Source organism: Balaenoptera acutorostrata, chromosome 16 (assembly GCF_949987535.1).
Source record: "Balaenoptera acutorostrata chromosome 16, mBalAcu1.1, whole genome shotgun sequence".
Classification (NCBI taxonomy): domain Eukaryota; kingdom Metazoa; phylum Chordata; class Mammalia; order Artiodactyla; family Balaenopteridae; genus Balaenoptera; species Balaenoptera acutorostrata.
Window position 1 is genome coordinate 25,974,141 of NC_080079.1, and position 26,104 is coordinate 26,000,244.

Here is a 26,104-nt window from a genome sequence, read left to right on the forward strand (position 1 = left end):
GCCAAACGCTTCCTATCTGAAGACAGGAGGCTCGCTCCACTTCATCTCCCCCTCCCTCGGGCTGACTCCTTCAGCCCCCAATTTTCCAGGCCTTGGCTGGGAGGGGAACCAGGGCAACCTCTGTGGGATGACATCACCCACCGGCCTGCCTGACGAGTGGTTTCTCATCTGGATACCTGCTCCCAGCTCACACCCATCCGAGCAGCCCTGGGCAGGCAACACCCTGAGAGGTAGATGCCAGAGAGCGTGAGCTTGTGCTGGGGGAGGGGAGGGCAGTGACAAAGACAGGGTGTCTGTCTGTGTGTCCATCTGTCCGTCCCCTAGGCTGTGTGCTACTGCCTGTCTTCTGTGCTCTGGAATGCCTGGAGAACATTTTCTTAACTTTTCTACCTGTGTCACAGAGTGTCAGTCTTCAGAAAGCTCAGGCCAATTTCCAAGGGGTGGCGTGGAGGTGGGAGCAGTATATGGGTTTTTCGCCTTTAAAATCTTGCCTCAGATTTCCTTGGCTTGGATTAAAATGAGCTGATGTCTCTCCATTCCCCAGCACCCCGCTTATCCTCTCGAGCAGCTTTTGGCCACAAACCCATCACTCCTTGTTTCTCCCTGCCTCTGTTTCCCCATCTCCCCTTTCTCCCTTCCAGAATTTAGTTGTCTAGTTTTCCCAGATTTCGGAGGTGAGGCCCTGCCTGGTGTATCCGTATTGGCTCAAACCAAGCCGTTAAATCACTGTTCATCTATCTGTCCATTCATTCATTCATTTCACCAACAGTTGCAGAGTGCACACCCCAGTGGGCACTGTGGTCTGGTCAACAGATGCTACAAGAGTCGAGAAGAAACCCATGCTCCAGTCTTTATTAAGCAGCAACTATTTGCCAGATGTGGGGTGGGTAGGATGAGGCAGGGCCCCTCCTCGGGATCAGTGGCTCTCTATAGGCCACATACAGGGCACAAGTCAGGACACAAGCAGCGGTGTCAGGCGGACATGAGTTCAATCCCAGCTGTGTGACCTTAGGAAAATTGCCTCATGAGCCTTACTTAGTCTGCCTGTGTGTGAAATGGGGCTATAACAAGGGCCTACACCTGGGTTGTTCTGAGGATCAGCTATGGTCTGCATTAGGTAGTGCTGTCCCGAGTGAGCACTAATGAAAGCTTGCTATTAATTGTCAGCATCATCTGGACTCTCAGGATTTGGAAGCTCTCTAACCAGCTGGAGAACTCCTGTCTTCTGTTTGTATCTTGAGTTTTCCTTTCCCACAAACTGGAAAGGGAGCCCCTGTGTCCCACAAGGGCAGGGGCTGGCCCTTTTTGTGCTGGGTGCACTCACTGCCAGCCCCCCAGGGACACAGTGGGAGGTAGCCTCTGTCAGCTCCGTGCCCAGCGCTGCCTCTGTGCAGCTAGCAGGGGTAGGCACGGAAGCTGGCCCAATCTGAGTGCAGAGCCAGGCCCGCCCTGCTGCCTAGGTATTGGTTGCATTTTGGCCTGAAATACAATCTTGGCTTCGGATGGGCTGCCTGGGGCAGTGCATGTGCACATCCATGTGGCAGGCCTCAGCTGGGACAGGGTCCCTCCTCCGTCTCCAAAGGACTGAGCTGGGGCTGCAGGGTCCACACCTCATGGGAGAAAATTGCCAGGGGCAGTGGGTTTCTTTCCCTTCCATCGCCCCCACCCTAGGTTGGAAGGAGCCTCCCACACAGAAAGACCCAAAGATCTAAGCAGCGTTTCTCACCCTGGCTGTGTATGAGAACCATGGGAGAGGAGGGGGTGTCTAAAAAATACCTGAGACCAATTCAGTCTGCATCTCTGTGTGTGGGGCTCAGGCATCAGTGTACTTTAGAAGCTCCCCATATCTTGTGGGACCAAGTTGAGGATCATCGTGCTAGGAGAATGGGATGTCTGGAAACAGAAGTCAGAGGCAGTTCTGTAATGGAAAGAGAGATGGGCTTGAACCTAAAACACTGAGTGAATTTGGTTCTCTCCATAGCAACTGTGTGAGCTGGGGCAAGCCTCTTGTCTTCTCTGGGTCTCTGAGGTGTCTTTTGTGAAGTGGGAAGGTAACAAGGTTGTTGTGGGGATAAAATGGAAGAGTGTATGAGCCTGGCATAGAACATTTGCCAAGTTAGACTCAGGCATGTGGGGAATGTAGCTGCAGGCTGAAGCACCAAGGGGGCCATGTGGAGCCTGGGGACCCTCTCAACCATTTCTATAGCCAGGCTGGTGGTGTGAAGCCCCCAGCCTTTCAGGAGACTGGTAGATGTATAGGGTGATAGACACAGAGTTTAAGAAGTATGCTAGGAATTCCTTTTGCCGGGGAGATGGAGAGGGGGGTCTGGGAAGGATTCCTGTAGGAGATGACCAGTGGGTCTCTGGTTCATGGATCCTTTCAGCTCCTAGCCGGCCATGTGTTATCTTAGGTGCTCTGTCCCCACTGCACCCTAGTGATGGTAATGGTGAGGCGCAGAGAGCTTTCAGCAGCACATTCAATGCTGCACAGCCAGTAAGCCGAGATGGGCACCCAATCTGTCTACCTTCCAGCCTGGCATTTGCTTAATAAATGTTGCACTGGTCCAGTGGCTAAAGAGGACAGAGAGGCTGCTTGCTCCCTGCCCTCTTCCGCTCCCTGCCCTCTTCCTGCTTAGCCCCACCTTTTGACCCCTCAAGCTCCTGAAACTGCCAGGAGAGGGCAGCTGGTGGCTTCCGGGAGCCTGACCACAAGCCTCAGCAGAGCTTAAAGGCAGAGGGAGGCTGAGTCGGTCTCCATGTGGCCGGAGGGCGGCAGCCAGGCCGGACGATGCCCCGTCGGGAAGCGGGCCTGGGGGCACGGGCCTGAGGCTGGTCTCCCGGGGACCAGGCCCATGGGCTCAGTGGCCGCGCCTAGGTGAGCCCGAGGGGCAGCAATGGAGCCGAACTTGAGGAAAAGTTGGCGGGGGGCGGGCTGGGCTCTCCAGCGCTGGCGCTGGGACTTTCTTCTTGGGTTTCAAGTAAACAGTCTCGGCCCTCCTCCCCCTCCCCTGCCTCCACCCCCGGCTCCTCATTCGATGGGTCTCATGTGTTTCTATTTAAGGGCTGCGAGTAAACCCCAGTGATTGGCGGCCTCAAACCCTCTTGACTTCTCGCCTGGGCCCAGCCTGCCGTGGAGCCGTCCTCTCCCGCTCTCTCCCTCTCCCGCCCAAGGGGAGGACTGCTGACTCTCTTTCTCTGGGTTTACAGGGGTTGGGGAGAGGCCCGAGCCCTCCTCCTCGCCTGGCCTTTCCTCTCTCCTCTGCTCCGGCCTCAGCCCCCATGGGCCGCCCGCCCGCCCACCCGCCTGCGGCCCTCCCCTCGCACCCCTGCGGCCGAGGGGTCCGGAGAGACCACGTCCGCCCCAGGCCTCTCCTCCGACTCCCTCTCCCTCGTGCCGGGCTGTGATTAATTCATCGCGGCCGCAGGCTTTTTCCTCTGAGTCCCCTCGGCCTCTGTCTCGTCTCTGTCTCTCCCTCCGCGCCCCCCACCGCTGGCCCCCGGCTCCCCATGTCCCCCGGTCCCCGCGGCACAGCGGGCCGGTGTGGGGCCCTGCTATATGGCCTGTCCTTGGGGCCCGGCGAGCTGCGAGCCCTGGCTGCGGGCGGCCCCTCCGAGCGGCGCTGGCGACCGAGCAGCCTCCCCCGAGGCCGATGGACAGGGGGCGCCCCGGCCGCGGGGCCATGGCTGGCCGCTGGCTCACCGCATGCTTTCTGCCCTCGCCAGGTGCCGACACCCACGCCGAGCCCATGATCCTGGAACAGTACGTGGTGGTGTCCAACTATAAGAAGCAGGAGAACTCGGAGCTGAGCCTCCAGGCTGGGGAGGTGGTGGATGTCATCGAGAAGAACGAGAGCGGTGAGTGCCCAGCTGGCTGGCCGGCCGCTCGGGCGAGGAGCCCGGCTGGTTTTTGTTCCCCTCCTCCTCCCCCACCTCTGCAGCTATACGTTATTTCCATCTGGCGGGGAGAGGGCCGAGGAGGCTGAAGTTTCCCCTGTTGGTTTGGGCTGCAGGCCAGCAGTTTGCCTGATGGTGGAAGAATGTCTCCACCACTCGGGGTAATTAACTGGTTTGTGTTAATGCAAGGCCCGGGTGGCAGCATGGGCACGACTGTCCAGCCCACGTTCAGGGTCCCTGTGCCCTCTGAGGCCCGGGGGAGGTTGCTCCCAGCTCAGGGGCATCCTACAGCGGCTTCCCCCTTGGGGCCAGATTCCAAGCTGGGGACGAGGCAGGGGTGGGAGGACCCGGCTGGCTGGTGGGGAAGGCAGGCCATGACGTGACTGTGGGGTCCCGGGTCCTCAGGCGGGTTGTCTGAGGAAAGGCCAGGCCTGTGGAGGTTGGCTAGTGTCTGGGCGGTGAGTTGACTGCCCCCTGCTGAGCTGAAGGCCGCCAGGCCCTGGGAAGAGGGCCCAGACAGGGGGATGAAGTCAGGTCCTGGGGCCAGGGAGGGTCCTGCAGCAGCCGCCCTGTCATTGGGAACTGAGGCTTTGTCTTGGCTGTCCAGGGACCTGCCAGTTCCAAGGTTCTCACCGAGTAGGCCTCAGTGCCCTTGGCAGCAGGGGTCTCTCAGGTGGAGAGAGGAGGGCCCGAGTCCGTCAGTCTGAGGTGCAGGCGTGTGTGACCCCTGCAGAGCCAGGGATGAACTCTGGCCCAGGACATCCATCATCAGTTTGCTCATGACCTGCTGGCGCTTGAATTGGTTCCTGGGGTGTTCTGTTTTGGTTTCGGTTTGCTGTGGGGGAAGGCCCCCATGCGGGCGGGCGCCTTGGAGCCTCTCTGAGCTGTGTTTGGAGGACACTCCCAGAGGGGAGGGGCCTGTTCTTCTTTTCCTGTTCCACTCTATTCCCCTCCAGTATTTTAAGCTCTGACAGGAAGACAGATCAAAGGCTGTCTGTGCCCATTCTATCGATAGAATAACTGAGGCACAGAAAAATTGAGGGGACGTGAGTCACCTGAAGTCAACAACACGACAGAACAGTTCTTGGGCCCCTGATTCCTATGCCTGTGGGCAGCAAGTAGCTGTAGAGATACTGAGGAAATCCCAGTGGGCCTCCTGGGGGAGGTGAGATTAGGTTCCTGCTGCAGGAGTCTCAGGAGCTGTGTTCTCTGAGAACAGGGCTGTGATGCCAACATAGACCTGACTCATGGTCCTCTTGGGTCTGGAGTCTTCAAAGCTTGTTCCCCTCAGGGGTGTCAGGCTCTGCCCTTGTGCCTGGTTGGCAGTGGCTGTCGCTAGCATAAAGGCCTGGGCCCTTCACCCCAGGTGCCCACACTGGTCTCCTTCCTGCACCGCTTGGCTTTCAGCCTTTGTCACAGTACCAGCCCCACCTCCCCGCCCCCACCCAAGCTGCATTGTCAAAGGGGCCTGGCCCTAGGAACCCTAAGCACCTCAAGACCCAAAGGAAGGGCTCTCTAATGGTGGGATTGGAGACACCCACTGAGGAGAGAGAGAGATGTTTGTTTTGGGGCTTGCTCCAAAGGAAGGCGTGTCGGCTTTTCCATATAAGGTCAGGGCTGCTCAGAAGTAGACTTCTGGCTTAGGGACCCTCTGCCTTGTGTCACCAGCACAGCTATATAGCCCTAAAGCAGCAGGAGGAGTGAGCCCCCATGTCTCTGGGTACCAGCCACTGGCCAGGATGGCTGAAGAGGAGACCCCACACAAAAGGCAGCCTGTTATCAGACTCCCTGCTTCCCTTTGCCTCCCACCCCACACCCAGGACCCTGCCTAGGAGTGGAGGAGGGAGAGCCTTGACAAAGTGGGGCTTTTGTGGCAGGCCTGGAAAGTATTAGGCACCTCCTTCTCCTGAGGAGTCCCCGATGGCTGTTTGAGGGGGCTCAGGTAGCCTGAATCCCCAGAGCAGCCCAGTCTGGTACACTGATCCTCTGAGGGAGCTGCTGTCTCTAGAAGCAGGATTCTGCCCACTACCATGTACCGGCTGGGTGACTTCAAGTCCCTTGCTCCCTCTGGGCCTCAGCTCTCCTTTCTGTAAAATGGAGACAGTCTCGTGGCTGCTTGGAAACAGGGCCTGGAGTAGATGACCTCCCCAAGCCCCCTCCCAGATCTGGGATCCGTGGCTGGGAGACTCCTTAGGGTCCCCGGGTGTTGGGTAGACAGAGCCCTGAATGTGGCCTTCCCACTTCTCTGGGCTTTGTGTCTCTCCCCTTGATGGAAACAGCTGCTCAGCAGCAGATATGTACACGGGGACCTTGGAGTGCTGTGTCCACGGTGCAAACCCACACCGTCTGTTGCTGTCAGAAACAAGGAGGCCTCCTAGAGTGTACAACCCGCGTAACCAGAGAAACTAAGTGGGTGGAGGGGAGCAAGGAAGAGGGCCAACTGCAGATCCTTGGGAGGGTGGTTTCCCAGTTCAAGGAAGCTGGATGGCTGACGGCGGGGGAGGGGAAGTGTGTTGGGCATCCTGCAAGCTGGCTTTGGAAGGAGTGGTGAGTGAGGCTTTTGAACTCTGGAACAAAGACCCAATTGTGATGCCTTTGACCTTAGGACTTGGTGGGCGTGTTGAGGCATTTCCACTTAAATTGTTGGGGCAGTAGCCCCAGTTAGCACCACCCTGCCCCCTGGGGCCTTGCCTTGCCCGCTGGGAGCCAGGACTCTGCCTGTGTCCCCTTCTCGCTTGGCTGAAAGTCCCTCGAGTAGAATGTTCGAAGAGGGACCCAACCATCTCTGGCTCTGCTTGCTCGTCAGAGCCCTCTGGCAGGGACCACAGCCCCTGAGGGATTTGGAAGTGTGCTTGTGCCAATGCTCTGTAATCTCATTGGTTTAAAGAGAGATGTGTCTGATGAAAGGCAATTCAGAGTCAGTAAACAGTAAACACCAGGTCCAGGCCATGCACTTCACATGCATCATCTTACTGGCATCATGGAACGACCCCATGTGGTAGAAGGCACTCTAATCATTTTGTGGCTGAAGTAACAGGCTAAGAGGTTAAGTCATTTCCCTAAAGTCCCAACAGCTGAGATCTCTCCCTTCTACAGAGGAAGTGTGGGGAGGGTGAGAATGCGCTGATCCTGGGAGGGATCATCACTGAGCTGGTGATGCTGTGGGTCAGGGACAGACATGGGCTACCTGAGGGTGGTGTATACCCAACGCCAAGGACAAACCTATTCTAGGGAATGTAAGTGGATAGACGTCAAAGACACCCACAGTGTCGGGACCTGAGTGGCTTCAGGGAAAGCATTTTTGATCAAACAGTGGGCCTGGGGCCCAGCCAGAAAAGGACTCTTTTCCTTCATTGATCAGGGACAGATCTAGCAGAAAGATTAGCAACTTTGTTAGCTTTGCCAACCATTTTTGTCTTGTCCTTGAAAACCCCTCCACCCTGACATAAACAACAATGCCTGAGATACCACCTTTGTAGGACATTCTTACACCTCAAAGACCACATTGGCTTTACCTTCCAGGAGGCAAAATCTGGTCTAACTTCTGGCAGAATGGTGATGGCAGGGTCCCAGTTGCTCTGATTTCTGTGTTAAGCAAAGCTGCTTCCAACTTTCCAGGATGGTTTCCTTCTCTCAGGGTTAGGAGCCAGGGGAGGGTGTGGGGATATGAGTCAGCAGATGCTCATTCTTTTCCTGCCCCAGCTTTCCTTCTCTGAGTCTTTGCGTCTTTCCTGGCACTAGTGTGATAACCCTGGGAGATCTTATACTTCCTTGGAGGCACATAGCTATCGGACTAAGGTAAAAGCACTGTGTTGGCAAGAAGTTTTGAGCTCCTGGTCCATCCAGGTGAGAAATTGTACAGGTGAGAAAACTAAGCCTTGGGGAGTTTGAGAATCTTTAAGTCCCCTCCAAATCCAATGCTTTAGTCCCAACTGAGTTGTGAGCAGAGGACAGATACCCACTTAGACTTGCTCAAGAGTTTACTGAAAAGATTCAGGAAAATCTCACCAGAATCCCAAGGGTGGGAAGTACATCAGCCGCACAAGGACTGGGAACCAGAAAGCTGGCAGGAGACAAAGCAGCTACTCTTCTTGGGTACCATGTGGATTTAAAGTCCAGGTGTCATCTTCTCTTAACTGCAGACCAACCTTCCTTGTCTTCCTGTTCACTTGTAACAGTGGCCTGTTCACCTGCTGTTGGTTTGTTGAGATAACTGCCACCAACTGACAATGGTCTCTGGTTCTCTGAGTTCAAAATTTGAAGTTTGAATCTGATTAGTTTCTGGCCAGCCAATGGATGGGCAGACCTTAGATCAGGTGTCCAACCCTGGGCCAATCAGCTGTGTCCGGGAGAAGGGTCATGGGGTATAAACATGGCTACCTCGCCAACCTCTTCAGCAGTGGCTGCTGGAGCACAGGTTTTAAAGAGAGGAGGTATGGGGGGTAAGCTACCCCAAAACATGTTGGCTGCATCTGTTTTACTTATTTAGCAGCTGTGTGTAGTGAAGAGAACAAAGAATCAGGAGTCTATTAGGTTTAAGATCTAATGCTACCCTAACTGTGTGACATAAGCAGGAATCCATTTCCTCATGAGTCTTAAGAGAATAGTGATATATCCTACATGGGCTTTTTTTTTTTCCTTCAATGAAATGTAACTATTTATTATTTGACGAATATCTTTATCAAGAAGACAAACTAATAAGCTTTCCCCTCAGACTTGTGTGTCATAATGATTATTTTGTGTTGTCAAAGATGACGCATTCTTCAGCCATGTATTTTGTGAGTTGGAATCTTCTTAACACTGAAGATGTATCTATTCTGTTACTTAAGTATTTCTTCATGAACATTGTTATAACTGGTTCTACACGGACTTTTTGTAAGTGAGAAATACACTGTATATACTCATCGTTTATTCACTCTTTCATTTATTTCTCAAGTCTTGAATACCTCTTTTGTCCCAGGCTCTATGCTGATTGGGTGCATACCCATACGATTCCTGCCTTTATGGAGTTTAAACTCTAATTAATGTGAGCATGCTGGGTACTTAATGGGTGGACTGTATTGTGAGACTGGGATAGCTCTGCAGATTTTCTGCTGTCTTTTTTTTTTTTTTTTTTTATAAATACATACCTATCAATAATTACTTTAAATTTATTTATTTATTTATTTTTGGCTGTGTTGGGTCTTCGTTTTCTGTGCGAGGGCTTTCTCTAGTTGCGGCAAGCGGGGGCCACTCTTCATCGCGGTGCGCGGGCCTCTCACTATCGTGGCCTCTCTTGTTGCGGAGCACAGGCTCCAGACGCGCAGGCTCAGTAGTTGTGGCTCACGGGCCTAGTTGCTCCGTGGCATGTGGGATCTTCCCAGACCAGGGCTCGAACCGGTGTCCCCTGCATTGGCAGGCAGATTCTCAACCACTGCGCCACCAGGGAAGCCCCTCTGCTGTCTTAAATGGACTTCTCCTATATATCTTCTATGTCTTTTACTTAGATTCTGTGCTTACTAAGGAACCTGCTGATTGGTAATTCAGATTGCCAATCTGCTCTTGAAAAGACATGTCCCAGTAAAGATTGGATAGGCTCTTTCTAGAAGGGCAGGTTTGTTGCAGTCTGCATTACAGATAAGTGAACTAACACTTTTAACTCTGTAACAGCTTTTTAAGTGTTTGGTTCCAGTGAGCCAGCTCCATTTAGATGTGGTGACTGGTCCCCGCGAGGTCCTGTCCCAACTGACAGAAAGCCTTGATCTGACACCCTTCTCTCTCTAAGTACAGCAATGTATGGTCCTGCTGTGTCAGGCTAATCAGCAATTCCAAAGTCCATTCTGGTCCAAGACTGTCTCTGGTGTGCGGTCGTTGCCCACTTCATGAAGCTGCCTGGAAGGGAAGGGGCCATCGAGTATAGATCTAGGAACAGAAGTGAGCATCCAAATCCAGCCTTGGGCCCCTCAGCCCAGCTTTAGTCACCTGGGCTGGAGATGGTTTTGAGAATGAGATTGCACGATAGCCTAGCAATTAAAAATATGGGTTCAACTTAGATAAGCCTGGTTTTAATATTGATTTGGCACTTACTAGTGGTGACCCTGGGAAGTTACTTGAATCCTCTAAGCATCAGTTTCCTTACCTGCAAAAAGGAGATAACTGTACCCACAGCTGTAGGGTTAGTATCAATATATGCTGGTTCAACAGGAATTCAATGCTCAGTATGTGATAGTTGCTAGTAAGACCGCTGGACTGGGGCAGCTCTACCACAAACTGACTTTGGAACTCACCTCTGGTTAGATGCCCTCTTATGTCCTCAGTTTCCCCATCTGGCTGGAAAATGGATTGCACTTCATGGTGTCTGAAGATCCTCTCAGCCCTGATGGTTTGTGAGGTGGGTAGGGCATAGAGGGAACTTACTCCAGGGTAGTGACAGCAGGAGACCATGCTGGGGACCAGAGTCGCCCCCCTGGAGCCTTTGCTTGGCAGCTATCCTTGGCCCAGCCTGTGACAGAAAGAAGAGTTGGAGTCAGATTCCCCTTGGTGACCCAGGAGTAGACCTCGTGGGATCAGGAGCTTCATGCAAGGCCGGGAAGAGGAGAGGCCCACCTGTGATACCCTCATGCTGGCTGTCACTCAGTGGCTCTGCTGCATGGCACAAAACTGAAGTGCTGGGGGCAAGGGGACTAGCATAGTTGGGAAAGGCTGCCTGGAGGAGTTGGAGACATTGAGCTCGGCCTTGGAGAGAGGGGGGTTAGATAGGAGAGAGGGGAAGGAATTCCAGTTCCATGTGAGTGGAGTGCCAGGTGGAAGGCTGGGCCCACTGAGGCTAAGACAGGAAGGCAGGTGTGTGGTTGGTTGCCTCAGGAGGTGTGTCCTGGTGAAGAAAGCGGAAGTTGGGCAGCAGCGGATGGAGAGGGAGAATGGGGCCGTGGAAAATAGGTGAGCAGGAGAGGGATCTGAGAATAGTAGTATTTGAAGCAAGTGACCCTGGCTGTGGGGAGGAAGATGTCAGGGGAAGGTGTGTCCGGGACTGGCAGTAGCTCTTCCCTTGAGCTAGATCTGCACGGACAGTTGTCAGGAAGACATCCAAGGGCTTGTCAGCACTGAGTGCTGCCAGCCACCTGCCTGGAGCCAGCTGCCAGGCGGCCGGGTGGGGCAGTGGGCCCCCAGGCGCTCCCTCTGTCTCACCTCCACCTGTTCAGGTGGGGCGAGTGGAGTGGCCTGTCACACTGACCTCACATTGGCTGTATGGACCTATCGTGTCCCACGGCCTTTCTTGGAATAGACATTTCTGAACAAAAGGTGTGGTTCCATGGTGACCTAGGAGATGCATCCGGCTGAAGCGCCAGAGTGACGCCAGCTCATCCCAGCCTCAGGCCTGGAGCAAACGTGGCTGCGTCCCCTGCTTTGGGGGAGGAGGGCAAGCAAGGTTGCACTGAGTCCTTTCACAAGCATCTCAAATGCTGCTTCTCTGGGTTTGAACGCCAGGGGACCAGTTGAACCACACACTGCCCAGACCCCAGCAAGGCCAATCTTCAGGTGATCAGTCGTCACTAAGTCCATATTACTTGACTAAGTGCCAGGCTGATGCCCAGAGGTGACAGAAGCCAACAAAGTCCTACACTTATGGGGCTCACATGTGGTAGAGAAACAGCCGTATGTAAACAAGGAAGATAAGTCTAGATTTTGAAAAGTGCAATGCAGGAAATAAACGGGCACTATGATAGAGATTAAGCAGAGGAAGGAGGTGATAGAGTGTGGCCGGGAAAGGCCTCTCTGGAGAGGTGCCAGTGAAGCTGAGAATGCTTGGAGCTTGGTGAATAGAGGAAGAACCAGAGGCTAGTAGCTCTGGGGGAGAGGTGGTGAGGACAGAGAAGTAGGAGAGGCCACGTGGTACCAGGCCAGGGTGTGCTGTTCTAGCGGTAATGACCACCGCACACCAGGTGGGAGTCTTATAGTGTAGCGAACTGGTGACCCCGCTCCCCTCCCCAGACATATCCTGGCCCAGGTGCCCCGGGAATGGGCAACACCAGAGACCCCTCCACCTGCCCCCAACACACACACACACACACACACACACACACACACACACTTTGTCCCCAGGAAAAGTGACAGACCTGCTGAAGTGCAGGGAAAAGATCTCTCCGCACATTTCCTGCACTCTTACGTAACAGATTTCACCCTGGGACTGTAGCACTTTCTGGGATATAATTTGTCAGGACCTCGGGGAATTTGGGTTGAAAAATTGCTACCCCTTGTTCTTTCCCCAGATCATCCCGCAGCTGTGTGATATTACACCCCTCAGCAGTTGGGTTTTCAGTAATCGCTCTGGTGGATATGGGGTTTGCCCCGGGTGACCGCCCTCATCTCTATCAGCATCTTTTCAGATTCCGTAACTTCATCCTCTGGGTTCCCGGGGCTGACCTGGACTCCCTGGCCTCATTGTGGGGGAGCATCCAGCGTGACTCAGTCGTGAAGCCTGGTGTTCACTGGGGTCTCCATCCTGGGAGCTGAGCTGTCGAATCCCAGGAAGTGGAGGGAAGCTTCTGGCTCATGTAACCCCGAACTTCATTTCTATCTATGTTTGGAATATGCTGCTTGGAATTATTGGAGGGGGGAGAGGTTGTTATTTCATTTAATTGTCTCAGCCCCAGCTCTACATTCCCTTCTAAGTCAGGGACCTCTCAGCCTCATGCTAAAATGCATCTGCCTGTGTAAGCTTTTATTGGACTGGATTGTGGGGAAGTGGCCCAGGCACCATGGGAGGTGATAGAAAGCCAGACTCAGAGAAGGAATCAGCCAGGGACTGGCCACAAAGTGAGTGAACCATGAGTGGGTTTCTGAGCCTGGTGTGCTGTGATAGCGGGGCCCTCTCTCCTGTTGTATCTGGCCCACTGGCATTGCCACTGGCCACCCTTGGATCACTGTGTCCCAGAACCTTGTGTTTTAAGGGATGTTCTAAGCCCAGTGGCCTGAAGCCTGCATGTCTATTCTCTGAAGACTCGTGCTAGGGGGATTATTGGGGAGGTCAAAGCCACCGGGGGAGCAAGTGCCTGCTTATGCCAGTTAGTAGGGGATTTGGCACATTTTTCAAGGTGACCTGTTTCTGAATCAGAATAGTTTGTTTTACAAGATATAAAACCATGTGGTTTCTACAACATCTTGGTAAGAGGAACGGCAGATGTTGGCATTCTCTCCTTTCCAGGCAGAAATTGAAACCCAGAGTGGTTATGTGACCTGCCCAGAGGTTGCACAGCTGGGAGGTGGGGCATGGGCTTCCACACTATTTATCCAGTGCTGTTTGTACAGTGTTTGGAAATCTGTAATGCAATCAGTGTTTGCATTTCTCTTCCTTGTGGATTTTACTTCTTTGAAAAGCCAAACCCCAGAGCGCTCTGCTGTGTGAATTCTCCAGGCCACAGAGAGCAGGAGAGCAGAGGTCAGTCCCGCTGAAGCCCCAGCTGGGGTAGAAGCAAGGCCAAGGGGTAGGGCAGAGGGAATATGAAAGGGAAGGGGAGTTCGCTAGCTCAGTTTCCTGCAGAAGAGTTGTGAGTGTTCCAGTGTTTGGCTCAGCCAGGTCCACGGGGCTGGGCTGCACTGGATGGGTGGATGGGTCAAGGGCACTTGGGATCTCACCAGAGATCCTCTCACCAGGACTGAGGGTGTGAGAGCAGAGCCTGGGCTGTGCCTGGGTCATGCTGGTCAGGACGCCTTCCCCTTTGTCCAAATAAATAAGGCCTGTCCTGGCCCCGCCCCAAACCCCACAGGACCCAATGAAGAACTCCATTGAAGCAATCGCCCCTATCTTCCCATTGCTGGAGGTGACGATATTCTAGGGCTCTCTCTTACCTGCAGGATAAAGGCCCAGATGCAGTGAGTCCATCCCATTCACAGCACACCTACCATGCGCAAGGCAGAAAGCACAGTGCTGCTGGGGCCAGATGGTATTACTGAGGGGGCGGGAGGGCAGGACCAGAAGACACAGTCTGCTCCCGGTGCCTTGGGCTTTCATGAATACTGTCAGGTGCAGAGATGGGGCAGTGGCTGGGTTGGGTGGTCAGGGAAGTCTTCTGGAGAAAGTAGGCCTTGAACAGGGATCTGAAGGAGGAAAGGGCTCCAAGCTAAGTGAATGACATGTGCAAAGGTGTGGCATGGCACAGATGAGGGGGATCCAGCCAGGTGCCGGGGCTGCCCGAGAGGAGACGTTCCCCTAGCGATAAACAGGCCAGAGGGGCGCCTTGAGCGCCTCAAATGTCAGGGGCAGGAGACAAGCTGCAGGAGACATTTCTGACCATCTGCCCGAACCCCCCTTTGATACAGGAGGAATGGGGGCCTGAAGTCACTTGCCCAGTGTCCCACAGAGTTTGTGGCAGGGCTGCCACATGGCTGGGGACCATTGGTGCAGAGGTGCCGTCTCTGAGGCATGCTGGTATCTCCTTTGAGGCCGCACTGCCCGTGCAGGGCTGGGTGCACCCCATCTCCCCTGACTGACTGAGGCCCAGCCTGTCCCCCAGGTGAGGGGTGGAGGTGAGCTGGCTCTTCAGCTCCCCATCTTGGGCCCCTCAGCCTGCTGCTACAGCTGGAGCCTGGACACAGAGAGCAGAGGCAGACCCAAGAGAGACCCGCTCCCTGTGTGTCCTCCCCCGTCCCCTGCACTCAAACAGGCTCATTTTTCAGACAAGGTGCCTTCCCCCACAGTGAGGTCGTCTTCAGACACCCCAACTTGAACGCAGACTCCCCCTTTCAGCAACGCCACTTCTCAGGGCTTAAGTGGGGCTATCCCACTGGCTAGCTGTCCCCCCACCAGTCCAAAGCACTGCCTTCTCCACCTCTTACGTTCCTCCCTCCCCCTGAGGAAGGCGGTGGGGTTGCTGTGGAGGTTGGCCAGGCCTCCAGGCCTGGTGTTTCTGGACACTCTGTCTTCTCTTGTTTGTTTTCTGTACTTCTAACTGGTGCCCTCGCAAAGCCCTGGCCTCCTCTCCGCTCAGCGTGCTCACCATCTTTTGAATGAGGCAGAATTCTGTGCTGCTGCCATCAGGATGCACCCGCAGCAAGGCCTGGGATCTTGGCCCTGCCCCAGTGCCTGCAGTGTTGGCTATAGGCTTCTCCGTAGCCTGGCCAAGTGACCTCCTTGTGCCCTTTCTGCCAGTTCCAGCCACCTACTTCTTGCTCAAGGCATTGGGTCAATGGGTTGCCACTTGGCACCGTGCTCGGGCTGTCATCTGAATGGGCAGAGTGGCCGTGTGCCCTCGTGGGAGGAATGACAAGCTTTGCATGAGAGGATCTCAGTCAATCTAGGTTCCAAGCTCAGCCACCCACTAACCAGTGGTGGCTTGATCTCAGGCAAGTCTCTTTACCTCCTGAGCTTCAACCTTCCTCACCTGTAGAAGGGAGGTGTGATTCGGAGTGAAGACAGTGGCCATGGCTGCTTTCCAGATACCAAGCTCTGCCATTCCCCTGACCATCATGCTTTTATCAAGCCAGGCAAGAAGCAGGCCTTTCATCTCCATAGTTCCAGAACTCCTAAGATCCCCTCTAACCCCTGGGGCTCCAAGAAAAAGCCAGTTTCAGCTTAGAGGGAGCAGACAAGGGGAATCTGACCATGCTGACAACTTGCAGCCAGCTCTCCATGCAGCCAAATGGGTCACTGGCTACAAACATCCCTAGGTTTGTAATGATCACAGGGCCTGTGGGCTCCTGGACACCTTTGGAATGGGCTTTGTGAGGCCAGATGCTCCACAGATTAAATTTCCAGGGAGGGAACAGCTGAGAAATAGTCTTGAGCTTTGCTGAGCCACTTCTGTGCTATGACAGCAAAAGGGTGTGTGTGTGTGTGTGTGTGTGTGTGTGTGTGTGTGTGTGTGTGTGTGTGTGTGTGTGTGTGTGTGTGTGTGTGTTCTCCACTAATAAAAGGGAGGGGATAGGCAAAAGGGGGCGATTGTCCAATCCTGAGCCTTCCTCTCTCCTTCAATTTGCATCAGCCAATGGGACAGCTGGTGCTGCTGTGTTTTCCAGGATGGTGCTGGTAACAGAAGGAATATGATTAGTGTTGTGGAATTTTATGGTAGGGATTGGGGGTGGCTTTTTTTTCCCTCCCTTTAAAATAAAGTGATGTTTTGAAGAGTTGCCCTGGAGAACTGCTGAAAGCAGAGAGGCTGACAGATGTTTTTTGGTCATGTCAGACGAGGACAAGATTATTCAAGTGAGCGAGGGGTGTCTCTCCCCGTCAGCCGTGCTGTGGGGTTCCAGGGCTGTTCTGCCAGAAAGCGAGCAAGGGGCCGTAATCACAAATAGGCCAGGATCAGTTACAACCAGAAGTATTACTTTGGACTCTTGGCTTTGATGGGGAAGAATGCAGTTTTCCTTGCCCCTCCTCCCCCATCCTTCTCAAGTTAAACAAGGTCTGTGAAAGCAATCACTCTGGGACTTAAAGAAAGGCCAAAATTCAAGCCAGCGCAGGGTCCCGAAGGCCCAGCATAGGAGAGTTCCACCAACATCCACTCATTTGGGGGCAGGGGTTTGCCCGGCCCGTTTGCTGTTCCTCCTTGAAGTGAACTGGAGAAGCCCATTTTCCCTGAGTCTTTTTCGTCTACCTGGGGCATCCTCACCTCTGTCTTGCCCGCCAACCAAGTGTCTTGACCCTTCTGCATATTTAAGCTGGCATTTTCTGCATGTCTGCCATGTACTTAGCACAGTGGGGTGGGGATATAATGAAAATGGCTTAGCATATTGGAGCAGACCCTGACCAGCCTGTAAAGATAACAAAATAATGGGACTCTCACCCCTCCTAGCCCCAACCCAGCCCTGGGAGGCCTGCTTCTTATCCCCTTCCCCTTGCCTCGACCAGCACCTCCTCAGCAAGCATCAGATCAACTCCTTCACACTTGGGTGTACATAATACTGCTCCTGGAGTATTGACACTGTGAGGGGCATGCTTCCCCCTAGCCTTGGTAATGGGAGCAAAACCAGAGGTGGTGAATGCCTGGACCTCCTTGCCCAACAGAGCCAGATTGTAACTGACTGTTCTTTGGAGGACAGAGAGGAAGCTGACCTCTTCATCGGGGCTTTGCACAGGGGGATAGAGCATTCAGGGCTCCTGCCGCAGTGCCTCCCTGATGAGTGCTTCACCACATTCTTCTGCTTCCACGCCAGCCCTGTGTCCCAGTCCTCACTGCACAGCTGACACAAACTCGCCTCCTTGGACTTAAAAAGCCTCCACTTTTGGTGGGGCCAGAGCGTCTTGTTGGTGCTGATGTGGCAGCTGGGAGGAGGATTCTAGCCTGCCCTCCATGCCCTGATCTCTTAGCCCCTTTGGGGCTGTCCCCCCACCTCAGGGGCCTAGATGGTGTCAGAGCCAGGTTTGGTAGGAACTCTGATCCAGAGACCATGACAGAGAGAGGGGATGGAGACATCCACATCCTAGGCTAAGGGGCAGACCAGGGCCGGGGAACAGGAGCTGATGACCATATTGCTCACTTCCTGGGAAGTGAAGTTAGAGCCTGCCATCGCTGAGGGCTGGGACTCAGCTACGGTGTGTTGGGCCTGTCACTGCAAAGGCATATTTAAAGGGGGGAACTCTTCAAGGCCCATCTCGATCCCCAGACATCTGTTATCTTATTCCGCCCAGGCCTCCCCACCTTAGAACCACTTCTAGAACAGAGTCTCTCCTCCAAGGGCCCTGTGGTGGTGGGATGACCCCATGGAGGCCAGGAGATGGGGTTCTGGAGGGCAGGCTAGGTCAGTGACTTCCCAGCTTCCTACCCTCTCTCTCTGCCATCAGGTACCAGGATCTTCCTGCTGACCCTGGTGTGGTGTTGATCACAGGCTGGCTCTCATTCAGAGTGGAGAAAACCAAACCATGCGATTAAGTGAGTGTGTAGTCAGGGGCTAGAAATGAGGCACTCATTCATTCCCCAACTTTTATCTCCTGCTATGCGCCAGACATCGAGGCACAGGGATGAGCAAGGATGGCTTGATCCCCATGTCATGGAGCCTTCAGTCTCATGGCGAAGGAGGGGACTGCGATTGCTGGTGTGCCAGAAGGCGGGGTGATGACTCTGCAGACCCTTCCCCTTTGAGTGTTGGGGGCAGGGTCACCAGAGGTTGACAGGGCAAAGGTGGAAGGAGCTCCTTGATTGGTGTCCATGGGTGTCAGTCACTCCTGCCTGACCAATCATTGTAACTGTGGTGAGACTAGAATGAGACACCTGGCCACAGGCAGTCTCTGGGGCAACTGGACCAGGGGTGTGACCTTGTCTCCTTGGATTGGAGTAGGAGCTGTATTAGACCACATCTTAGGAACTAAGAAGACAAGATGTTGCCCAGAGGCAGGAGAAGCCCAGGGAGAGAACCTTCCCAAATCATACAAACCCAGCTGGGCTCCAGGATGGTCATCCCAGGCCCAGGGTATTCCAGCCTCAACTTAACCCATTTGCTGCTTTCTGGATACCACTGATAGCAGAAACTCTGGGAAAGGCAAGAAAGGGATTGTTGAAGCCCCTCCTATATATCACACGGTGAGCCAGACACCTCTGTGCTGTGATCACCACCCCTGCCCTGTAAAGCACAGGTAGCATGACTTCCATTTTACAGGTGGGAAGTTGAGGCCCAGAGAGTTAAGGTAGTTTGCCAGCGTCTTCCCCGCACACTCTGCTGCCTCTTGGTGAATCCTCTTTGGTTCCCTAGGACAGAAGCACCATGGTGGGAGAAGCTGTTTCTTCTGTGTAGCTTTTTCCCCACCCACCCTCTGGGGCTTGGAGGCAGCAGGGCTCTGGGGCTGCTCTTTCCGGAGGTCCCTCCATGTGTTGCACGCACCATGGAGGAGGGCTTCGTGTTCCCCGTATGAGACACCGTGGCTCCAAGAGTCCCAGTGGAGGTCTGCAGCCGGCCCATGAGGCTGCTTTGAGTGGGCTTGGGGAGGGGCCGCTAGTGCATAGAATCCCTCTGCATTCTTCCAGAAGCCTCACCCAGGGCATGGGCTTGTCCCTGGCGCTTGGCCTGTGGGACCTCCCTGAGCTTTGCTTTTCCATTCCTGTGAGGGGAGAGGCCCAAATGAAAATGGCCCAGTCAGGTGTGAGCAGACTGTGAGAGCTCACGGGTAGCAGCATTAGCTTACTGGGTGATCTTGGGCAAGTTAGGCAACAAGAAACAGAAATCTCCCGGTCTCAGGTTCCTGTGGGCAAATCCCTCCAGGTGAGCTGAGGGTGCTGTGAATCAGAGCTACCTCCCCAATTTAGGGGACCAGAGGAGGGAACACTGCCCAGGGGCTGAAGAGCTGTGCTGGACTCTAGCCGGGCAGAAAGCCCCGGGGCCAGAGGAATGGGAGCTGTAGAACAGATGTCCAGCGCTGACCCCAGGGGCTGGGCTCAGAGATAACTGAGGCCAAGGGAAGCAGGAGGGACTGTGGTGTGGATGGAGAAGCCAGGCAAGGTGGAGGAAGCCTTGTGCCCATCTGTCATTGCATTTCGTGTTCAACAGCTGCTCATTGAGTCTTCTTTGTCAAACACTGAGCCGGGCAGGAGCTCAACAGGATGCCAAGATGAGCAAGACTTGGCCTTTGTCCTCAAAGAGCTCTTGGTCTAGCTGGGGTGACAGCCAACCCAAACCTAAGGTCAGGGTGTCAGGGGAACATAAGGGCACAAGAGCAGAAGGGCAGTTCATGGGGAGACACAGGAACTTCGCAAAGGTGATGGTTTTGAAAGATGAGGCCCGGGCACAGTGATGGATCAGAAAGACCAACATATTTGGGGCTTCTGAGCTCTGCTGGGTGTGCACAAAAAAGCAAGATAGAGGGCGTGTTTGTTTGTTTGTTCTTTAAAGAAAACACTAGTACAGGTGCTACTCAGACTGTTTAATTGCATGCCTGCTGCTTTATAATGCCTGAGGTTTGGGAAACACAGTTACAGGACCCCAGGCGGGACACTCCCGGGTACCATTCTTCTCCCACAGTCTCCTAGGGTGACACCAATGGCTCCCAAATCCCAACTGGGAAGGAAGCCTGGAAAAGCATCAGCATTCATGGTGGCTGCTCCCCACACCACGGGGAGGAATCCACGTTGTCAGAGAGCTGTTGACGTCGGGCGGTGCAGGTTTTTGCAAGACCTCTATTTAAAATTCCCCAGAAATTAAAGGAGGAGGGTTTGGAGGGAGGAATGCCCTAGACAAATTGCGGAGTGGGTTTGTCTTGTTTATGGACATGGTCTTTAAAGTTGCAATTGCCCCTGTTTATTTTTGCGCCAATTGAAGAGGGGCTGAACTCAGCTAGAAGGGAGGGGACGGTTGTCAGTCTAAGGCTTTTAGTTGAAACCACCTCAATTCTGGGACCAAGAAGCCTCCGTTTTTAGCAAAGAGAGAAAAGGGGAAAAGTATACAAACTCATCCATGTGTACTTCTTAGGCACTGGAGTAAGCTAGTTAAAAGGATAAGGATAACCCCTTATATTTCAAATGACTGGTAACAGCTACAGAGGGTTCCCTCAGCTCTTTTCTCCAGACTGGATCTACTCATATGACACCAGAAACGTTGCTAGGGGGCCCCCATTCTTTTCTTTTTTTAATCCAATTTATTTAATTATTTATTTATTTATGGCTGTGTTGGGTCTTCATTTCTGTGCGAGGGCTTTCTCTAGTTGTGGCAAGTGGGGGCCACTCTTCATCGCGGTGCGCGGGCCTCTCACTATTGTGGCCTCTCTTGTTGCGGAGCACAGGCTCCAGGCGCGCAGGCTCAGTAATTGTGGCTCACGGGCCCAGCTGCTCCGCGGCATGTGGGATCTTCCCAGACCAGGGCTCGAACCCGTTTCCCCTGCATTAGCAGGCAGATTCTCAACCACTGCGCCACCAGGGAAGCCCTTTTTTTTTTTTTTTAATTTTATTTATTTATTTATGGCTGTGTTGGGTCTTCGTTTCTGTGCGAGGGCTTTCTCTAGTTGCAGCAAGCGGGGGCCACTCTTCATCGCGGTGCGCGGGCCTCTCACTGTGGCGGCCTCTCTTGTTGTGGAGCACAGGCTCCAGACGTGCAGGCTCAGTAGTTATGGCTCACGGGCCCATTTGCTCCACGGCATGTGGGATCTTCCCAGACCAGGGCTCGAACCCGTGTCCCCTGCATTGGCAGGCAGACTCTCAACCACTGCGCCACCAGGGAAGCCCCCCATTCTTTTCTTTTTGATTTCTCAGCACAACCCTGGTAAGTACATGCTACTTAATTTCCTCATCTCACTCGGGAGGATACTTCATCCTCTTTTGTCAGCCATTTTGGATGACCAAGTATTGTTCTAGCTCAAAATCGGTTTCCTAAAAAGGTCACCCGTGCAACACTGTGGTACACGGGGTGCTTTTAGATGGTACAGAGAGGCAGTATTAAACATTTCCGCAACACACGGTGAAAAAAAACTTTGTCCTGTCCTGTTTCAGTTCTCTTCCAAGCCTGATTTATCTCCGCCTGATGGTCGACTCTCTCTGACCGCTCTCTAATAAATCTCCCTCTGTAACAAAAAGGAAGCAGGCTACAGACGTAGCCTCTTCGGTCACAGCACAGCTCGAATTTACTCTGTTGCTTTGTTCTCTGTAATTTTATGGTTGGGGCTGCTGGTCCTAATTGTTTATTCACGATGGCGATCCGAAGTTTCCTAAACAAATTATTTTCTTGAAGTTAAAAAACGAAGGGAGATTGCTTTAAACATATATTTACTATGTGAACCACAGTATATGTAGTTCAAGGATATGGCAAAAGTCATCCACGGTGTGGAAATATCTGAGGTTTCAGAAATGCTGATCCAAAGTCACTCTCTCCCGGCAGAGCCCTCGGGTGAGATCTCGTGCCAGAAAACTCTGTCAGCCAGGGTGCCCCTGCCTCGCCCTGCTATGTGGGCTCGGAGAGGGTGAGGGAGAGGCTACCTAGAGACGGGGGGCAGAAATCACCCGTTAGCCCCTTCCTGGGGGAGCATGGCAAGAGGGGGAAAGGCCATGCCCACAACCCTCCTGAGAACTGGGTCTGCTTTGTGGACACTGGCCGAATGGAGGAGAAGCAGGTGAGGGACTGGTTCCCCGGCTCACTGGTCAGATGGAAGTTCAGGGAACCTAACAGAGAGAGTAGGCGGTGCTGGTGTCTTTCTGCGAAGGTAGCAACAGCTGGAGTCGTTTTTAAGCGGAGCCGTGTGGCTGCTGTACTGGGAGCCAGACGCGGGTGCCCGTCCCGGCCCTGCTCCGTTTTAGCCAGCACCTGGGTAAGTCACCCAGTCCGGGTGCTTCCTAACGCAGCCTAAGATTTCGCCGGCTTATGGTCCACCCCCTCAAACTCCAGGAACTTTCTCATCCTTGCTGCCAAGTAGGGTGACCCATGCAACCCAAATGCCTGAGACACTCCCAGCTGGCACCTAGTATTTTGGCATAAATATGAATAACGCCCCCATAGACTCCAAAAAGTTTAGACAGTGAAGTATAACACCGCTGTCCTGAGCCATGTCCTTTTGTCTCTCTGTTTACTCCTTTTCTCTTGTCAGATTTGACCTGTCATTACCATCTGTTCAGATCTTTTTTTTTTTGGCTCCTGATCCTGGCACAGCTTTTACTAAATGAGATGGTGCGGCCAACACAGCTTCCGTCCTTGTACTATGTCTGATTAAAACATCCAACGGCACAGGTTCCCAGTGGGTGTAACCAGTGAGTTGTCACGCCCTCTTTGGATGTGACCTCTGTGGTTGGCCATCAGCTGCGAATCTATCGCTGCGGCCCTGCAGCCCCCAGAAGGATCATGAGAGCCCCAAGGTCCAGGTGGCTCAGCTGTGACACATCCCAGACCCGCCGGGCCAGCAGATCCTGTCTTACCAGAATCCCACATGGTCTGGCCCCCTTCCTTCCTGTTGTCTCTACTCAGGGCTGCCTTGGTCATGCTCAGAACCGCTTTCCAGGCTCTCCAGCCACCCCTCAGGGAACCCAGGTTTCCCTTCATCAGGACCCATATTGAGGTCACCTCTACTCTGGAATCTACCTTCTGCTTTGAAAGTTGGGACTGTGGCCCATTCTGCATCCTCTGGCCTCGCTCCCACCTCCGCGTCTTTCAGGGCTGCTTACGGTGGCCTGGCAGGCTCTCGGTCAAGTGCTCTCTGGCCTTTTCTCACGCCAGCTAGTGAGAGCTCGCGGAGGGCAGCTGTCCGTGCCACCTCCATCTCCGCCTTGCGGCCATTTGCCCGCCACCCTCCCGGTCAGTGCCCTCCAGTGTGAGCCCCTGACTCCAGAGGGGAAACGCCGAGCTTCGGACAGGTGCCCCGCAGGCCCCCTTCCCCATAGAGCCACACAGTCTGCGCCCGCACTCAATCTCTTCCAACTTCCCTCTTTCTTACTCTCGCTCTTGCCTGGAACACCAGGGGAAACACCCTTTTGTTGCCCTGAACATTTTTTCAGGGATCCACATGTGAGACTTTAACCTTCCTGTGATTCTGAGAGGTCCACACCTCCCTTCTGTGTTTTTCTCGCTGCCGCCCCTCCCTCCATCTTAATGCCTCACTCACCCTGCAGAGCCACGTCTCGCCCACCGTTTGCATCCTTTACAATCATGGCAGAAAATACCTTTTTGCAATCCTACCCTCCTGAGCCACCTTCTGTTCAGGGTAGTTGGAGGACAGTGACATTGAAGATGATTGCCCCTCTCACCGTCATCTGGAAGAATCCCCACCGTGAAGCATGGTGAGCATTACTGGTTAGGGCTGCATGTACTCCCATTACCTGCCCATCCTGTTCCTCCCGCCAGATTGCCGTCTCCCCTCCTTCCTTCCCTCCAGATTTAATCTGAGGTTCAGTTCAGGTCTCCTCTCTTCTAAGAGTTCTTCCCTGACTACTCAGTTTCATCTCTGATGTCTGCAGTTTCCTCAAATGTTGCATCAACAATCACTATGTCTATGGCATGAGGCTGCCTGGGTCGCCCTGTCCCCGCCCCCAACCTGTGCCAAGCACAGAACCAGATCTTCAGTAGAGACCTTCTAAGGTCAAGGCCAAGTAACAGTGACACCAAGAGGCTTTCTCTCCAAGAAACTCCAGACACCTAAGACCACCTGCCTCCCTGCCCAACCCTGACACCAGTCATTGAGAGGCATTGAGGTCTTGGTTCCTTCTTTAAAATTCGCTGTGGTTTGCACTTAAACTTTAGTGATAGCTCTTTGGTGCGCCTTGCTAGGAAACAGGCACTATTCCGAACCCTTTTCATAGATTTACTCATCCACCAATACAGTGAGATGTAGGCATACTGTAGGTCCGTTTTACAGTCGAGGAAATTGAGGCGATTGCTCAAAATCATGCAGCTCTAGTAAGCAGCAGAGCTGGGATTTAAACCCAGGCAACCTCACTCTAGAGCCCTTGCTTAAAGACATGATTCTCCTCTACCCATCGTTTTCGCATGTGCCCCCCTCTGCCTTCTGCTGGGTGCCTCGCTCATGACCTTGGCCTGCCCAGACCCAGCGCTGGACTTCTGGGCTCATCCAGTGCGGTGGGCAGGCTGGAGCAGGGTTGGGGGAGGAGTGGCAGCGGCCCAGTTCTTGCTGTCTTCTTGCCACGGATCTACATAGCCTTCCAAACTGTGACGTAACAGCCTGTGCTAATGGTCTTGGAATTCAGGCCTCAGGCGCCCAGGGAAGGTTCTGGGGCCCTGGTGGCCTGAGAGCCCCATCTGGGGGAAGGGGAGGCTGTGGGCAACAGAGAGGAGGGTAGGGGCCAGAGGTGGGACCAGAGGAATGGGTCAGGCAGGAAGGCAGGGGCTGTGGAGGTACTTTGAGAGGGGCTAGGGGAGCCTCTCCGAGGAGGCGGGAGACTAGGAGGGACTGTCACCCGCTCCTGTTTGCTTTGGACTGTAGAGGCCACGTGCTGTGAGCTGGAGTGTGTCTTGGCAAGAGGCCGCAGTGACAGAGCCTTCTGACCAGGGGAGGCCTGGCCCAGGGTGGCCTCCTTTCATTGTTCTTAAAGGCACAGCATGCCATGGACGGCCTGCATTTCCCACATCTCTGGCCGCTCTCAGGTAGAAGCCTCAGATCTGCCCCAAGGTTATGGGAAGGGGATCAGGGCAGAAGCGGTCCCTTAAGGCTCAGCCTTGTGCCAGGTGTAGTGTGGCCAGGTGGGCAGGGCTGGTGACATGTGCCTGGCCAGGCCCCCTTCAGCCCCCTTCGTCCTCAGCATCTCCCCTCCGTCCACCATTCGGTGCCCCCAGATTCTTCATCCCCTTCTCCAAACCACTCCAAGGAAAGGACACGAGAATGCCTGGACATTTCACTCTCAGGAAGGGGCCAAAGCCTGAGCCAAGCGTACACGGAGAATGGGGGCAGGCATTCGAGGCCTGGGACTGTGCCTCTGCTCCTGGCTCCATCACCCCTTGCCCGCCCGCACACGGAAGCCCTCGCATAGGCCTGGGCATACAGCAGCACTGCACGCACAGATACCCTGGGTCAGACCATGTGAAGGACCAGGCGGGGAAGAAAAGGCAGGCTCGGAGGTTACCTCAAGGCTGCTGTGTTCCAAACTCCGCCCAGTCTGTCTCATCCTGCCCGATATCCTCTGGGTGGGCGCCCAGGGCTAGTGGGAGGCAGCCTCGCCTTCTCGCTGGCCCCAGCGCCAGTGCACAGGTTGTGTCTGCGCCCATCTTGGGAGATAGAGGAGAGCCCGCGTCCTGACTGTGGGTTGTTCTCTGCAGCGTCCCGATGCCTAGAACAGGGCTTGGCACATGCCAGGTGCTCAGTAAAGGTTGGTTGTTGAGTACACCATGTGTCTTCAATGCACCAGCCCAAGTGCACCACAGGATGCCAGGCAACCCTACGGGCAGCTCATACTATTTTTTAATTAATTAATTAATTTATTTATTTATTTGTTTATTTTTGGCTGTGTTGGATCTTTGTTTCTGTGCGAGGGCTTTCTCTAGTTGCGGCAAGCGGGGGCCACTCTTCATCGCAGTGCGTGGGCCTCTCACTGTCACGGCCTCTCTTGTTGCGGGGCACAGGCGCCAGGCGCGCAGGCTCAGTAGTTGTGGCTCACGGGCCTAGTTGCTCCGCGGCATGTGGGATCCTCCCAGACCAGGGCTCGAACCCGTGTCCCCTGCATTGGCAGGCGGATTCTCAACCACTGCGCCACCAGGGAAGCCCCCAGCTTATGCTATTGTGCTAGGGAGGTCAGACCTGTTCCTGGTCACCAGTGAGTACGTGGTGAAGCCAGGATCCCAACTGAGGTCTATCTTGGAAGAGGGGCTAAGAGGTGCCTGC

The 26,104-nt window shown here is 54.1% G+C and overlaps 1 protein-coding gene across 3 annotated transcripts in view; it reads left to right on the forward strand.

Annotated features, from left to right (window-relative positions):
* Positions 1-26,104, forward strand: part of SH3PXD2A (SH3 and PX domains 2A) — a 243,330-nt gene that overhangs the window by 179,305 nt on the left and 37,921 nt on the right. For 2 of the 3 annotated variants that reach the window (XM_028167789.2, XM_057531192.1), the window contains one exon: positions 3,724-3,855. In XM_028167789.2, coding sequence (XP_028023590.2) covers positions 3,724-3,855 — 132 coding nt within the window. Of the gene's footprint in view, positions 1-2,718; positions 2,876-3,723; positions 3,856-26,104 lie in introns of those variants that run through there. The other variant, XM_057531193.1, reaches the window with a different exon arrangement.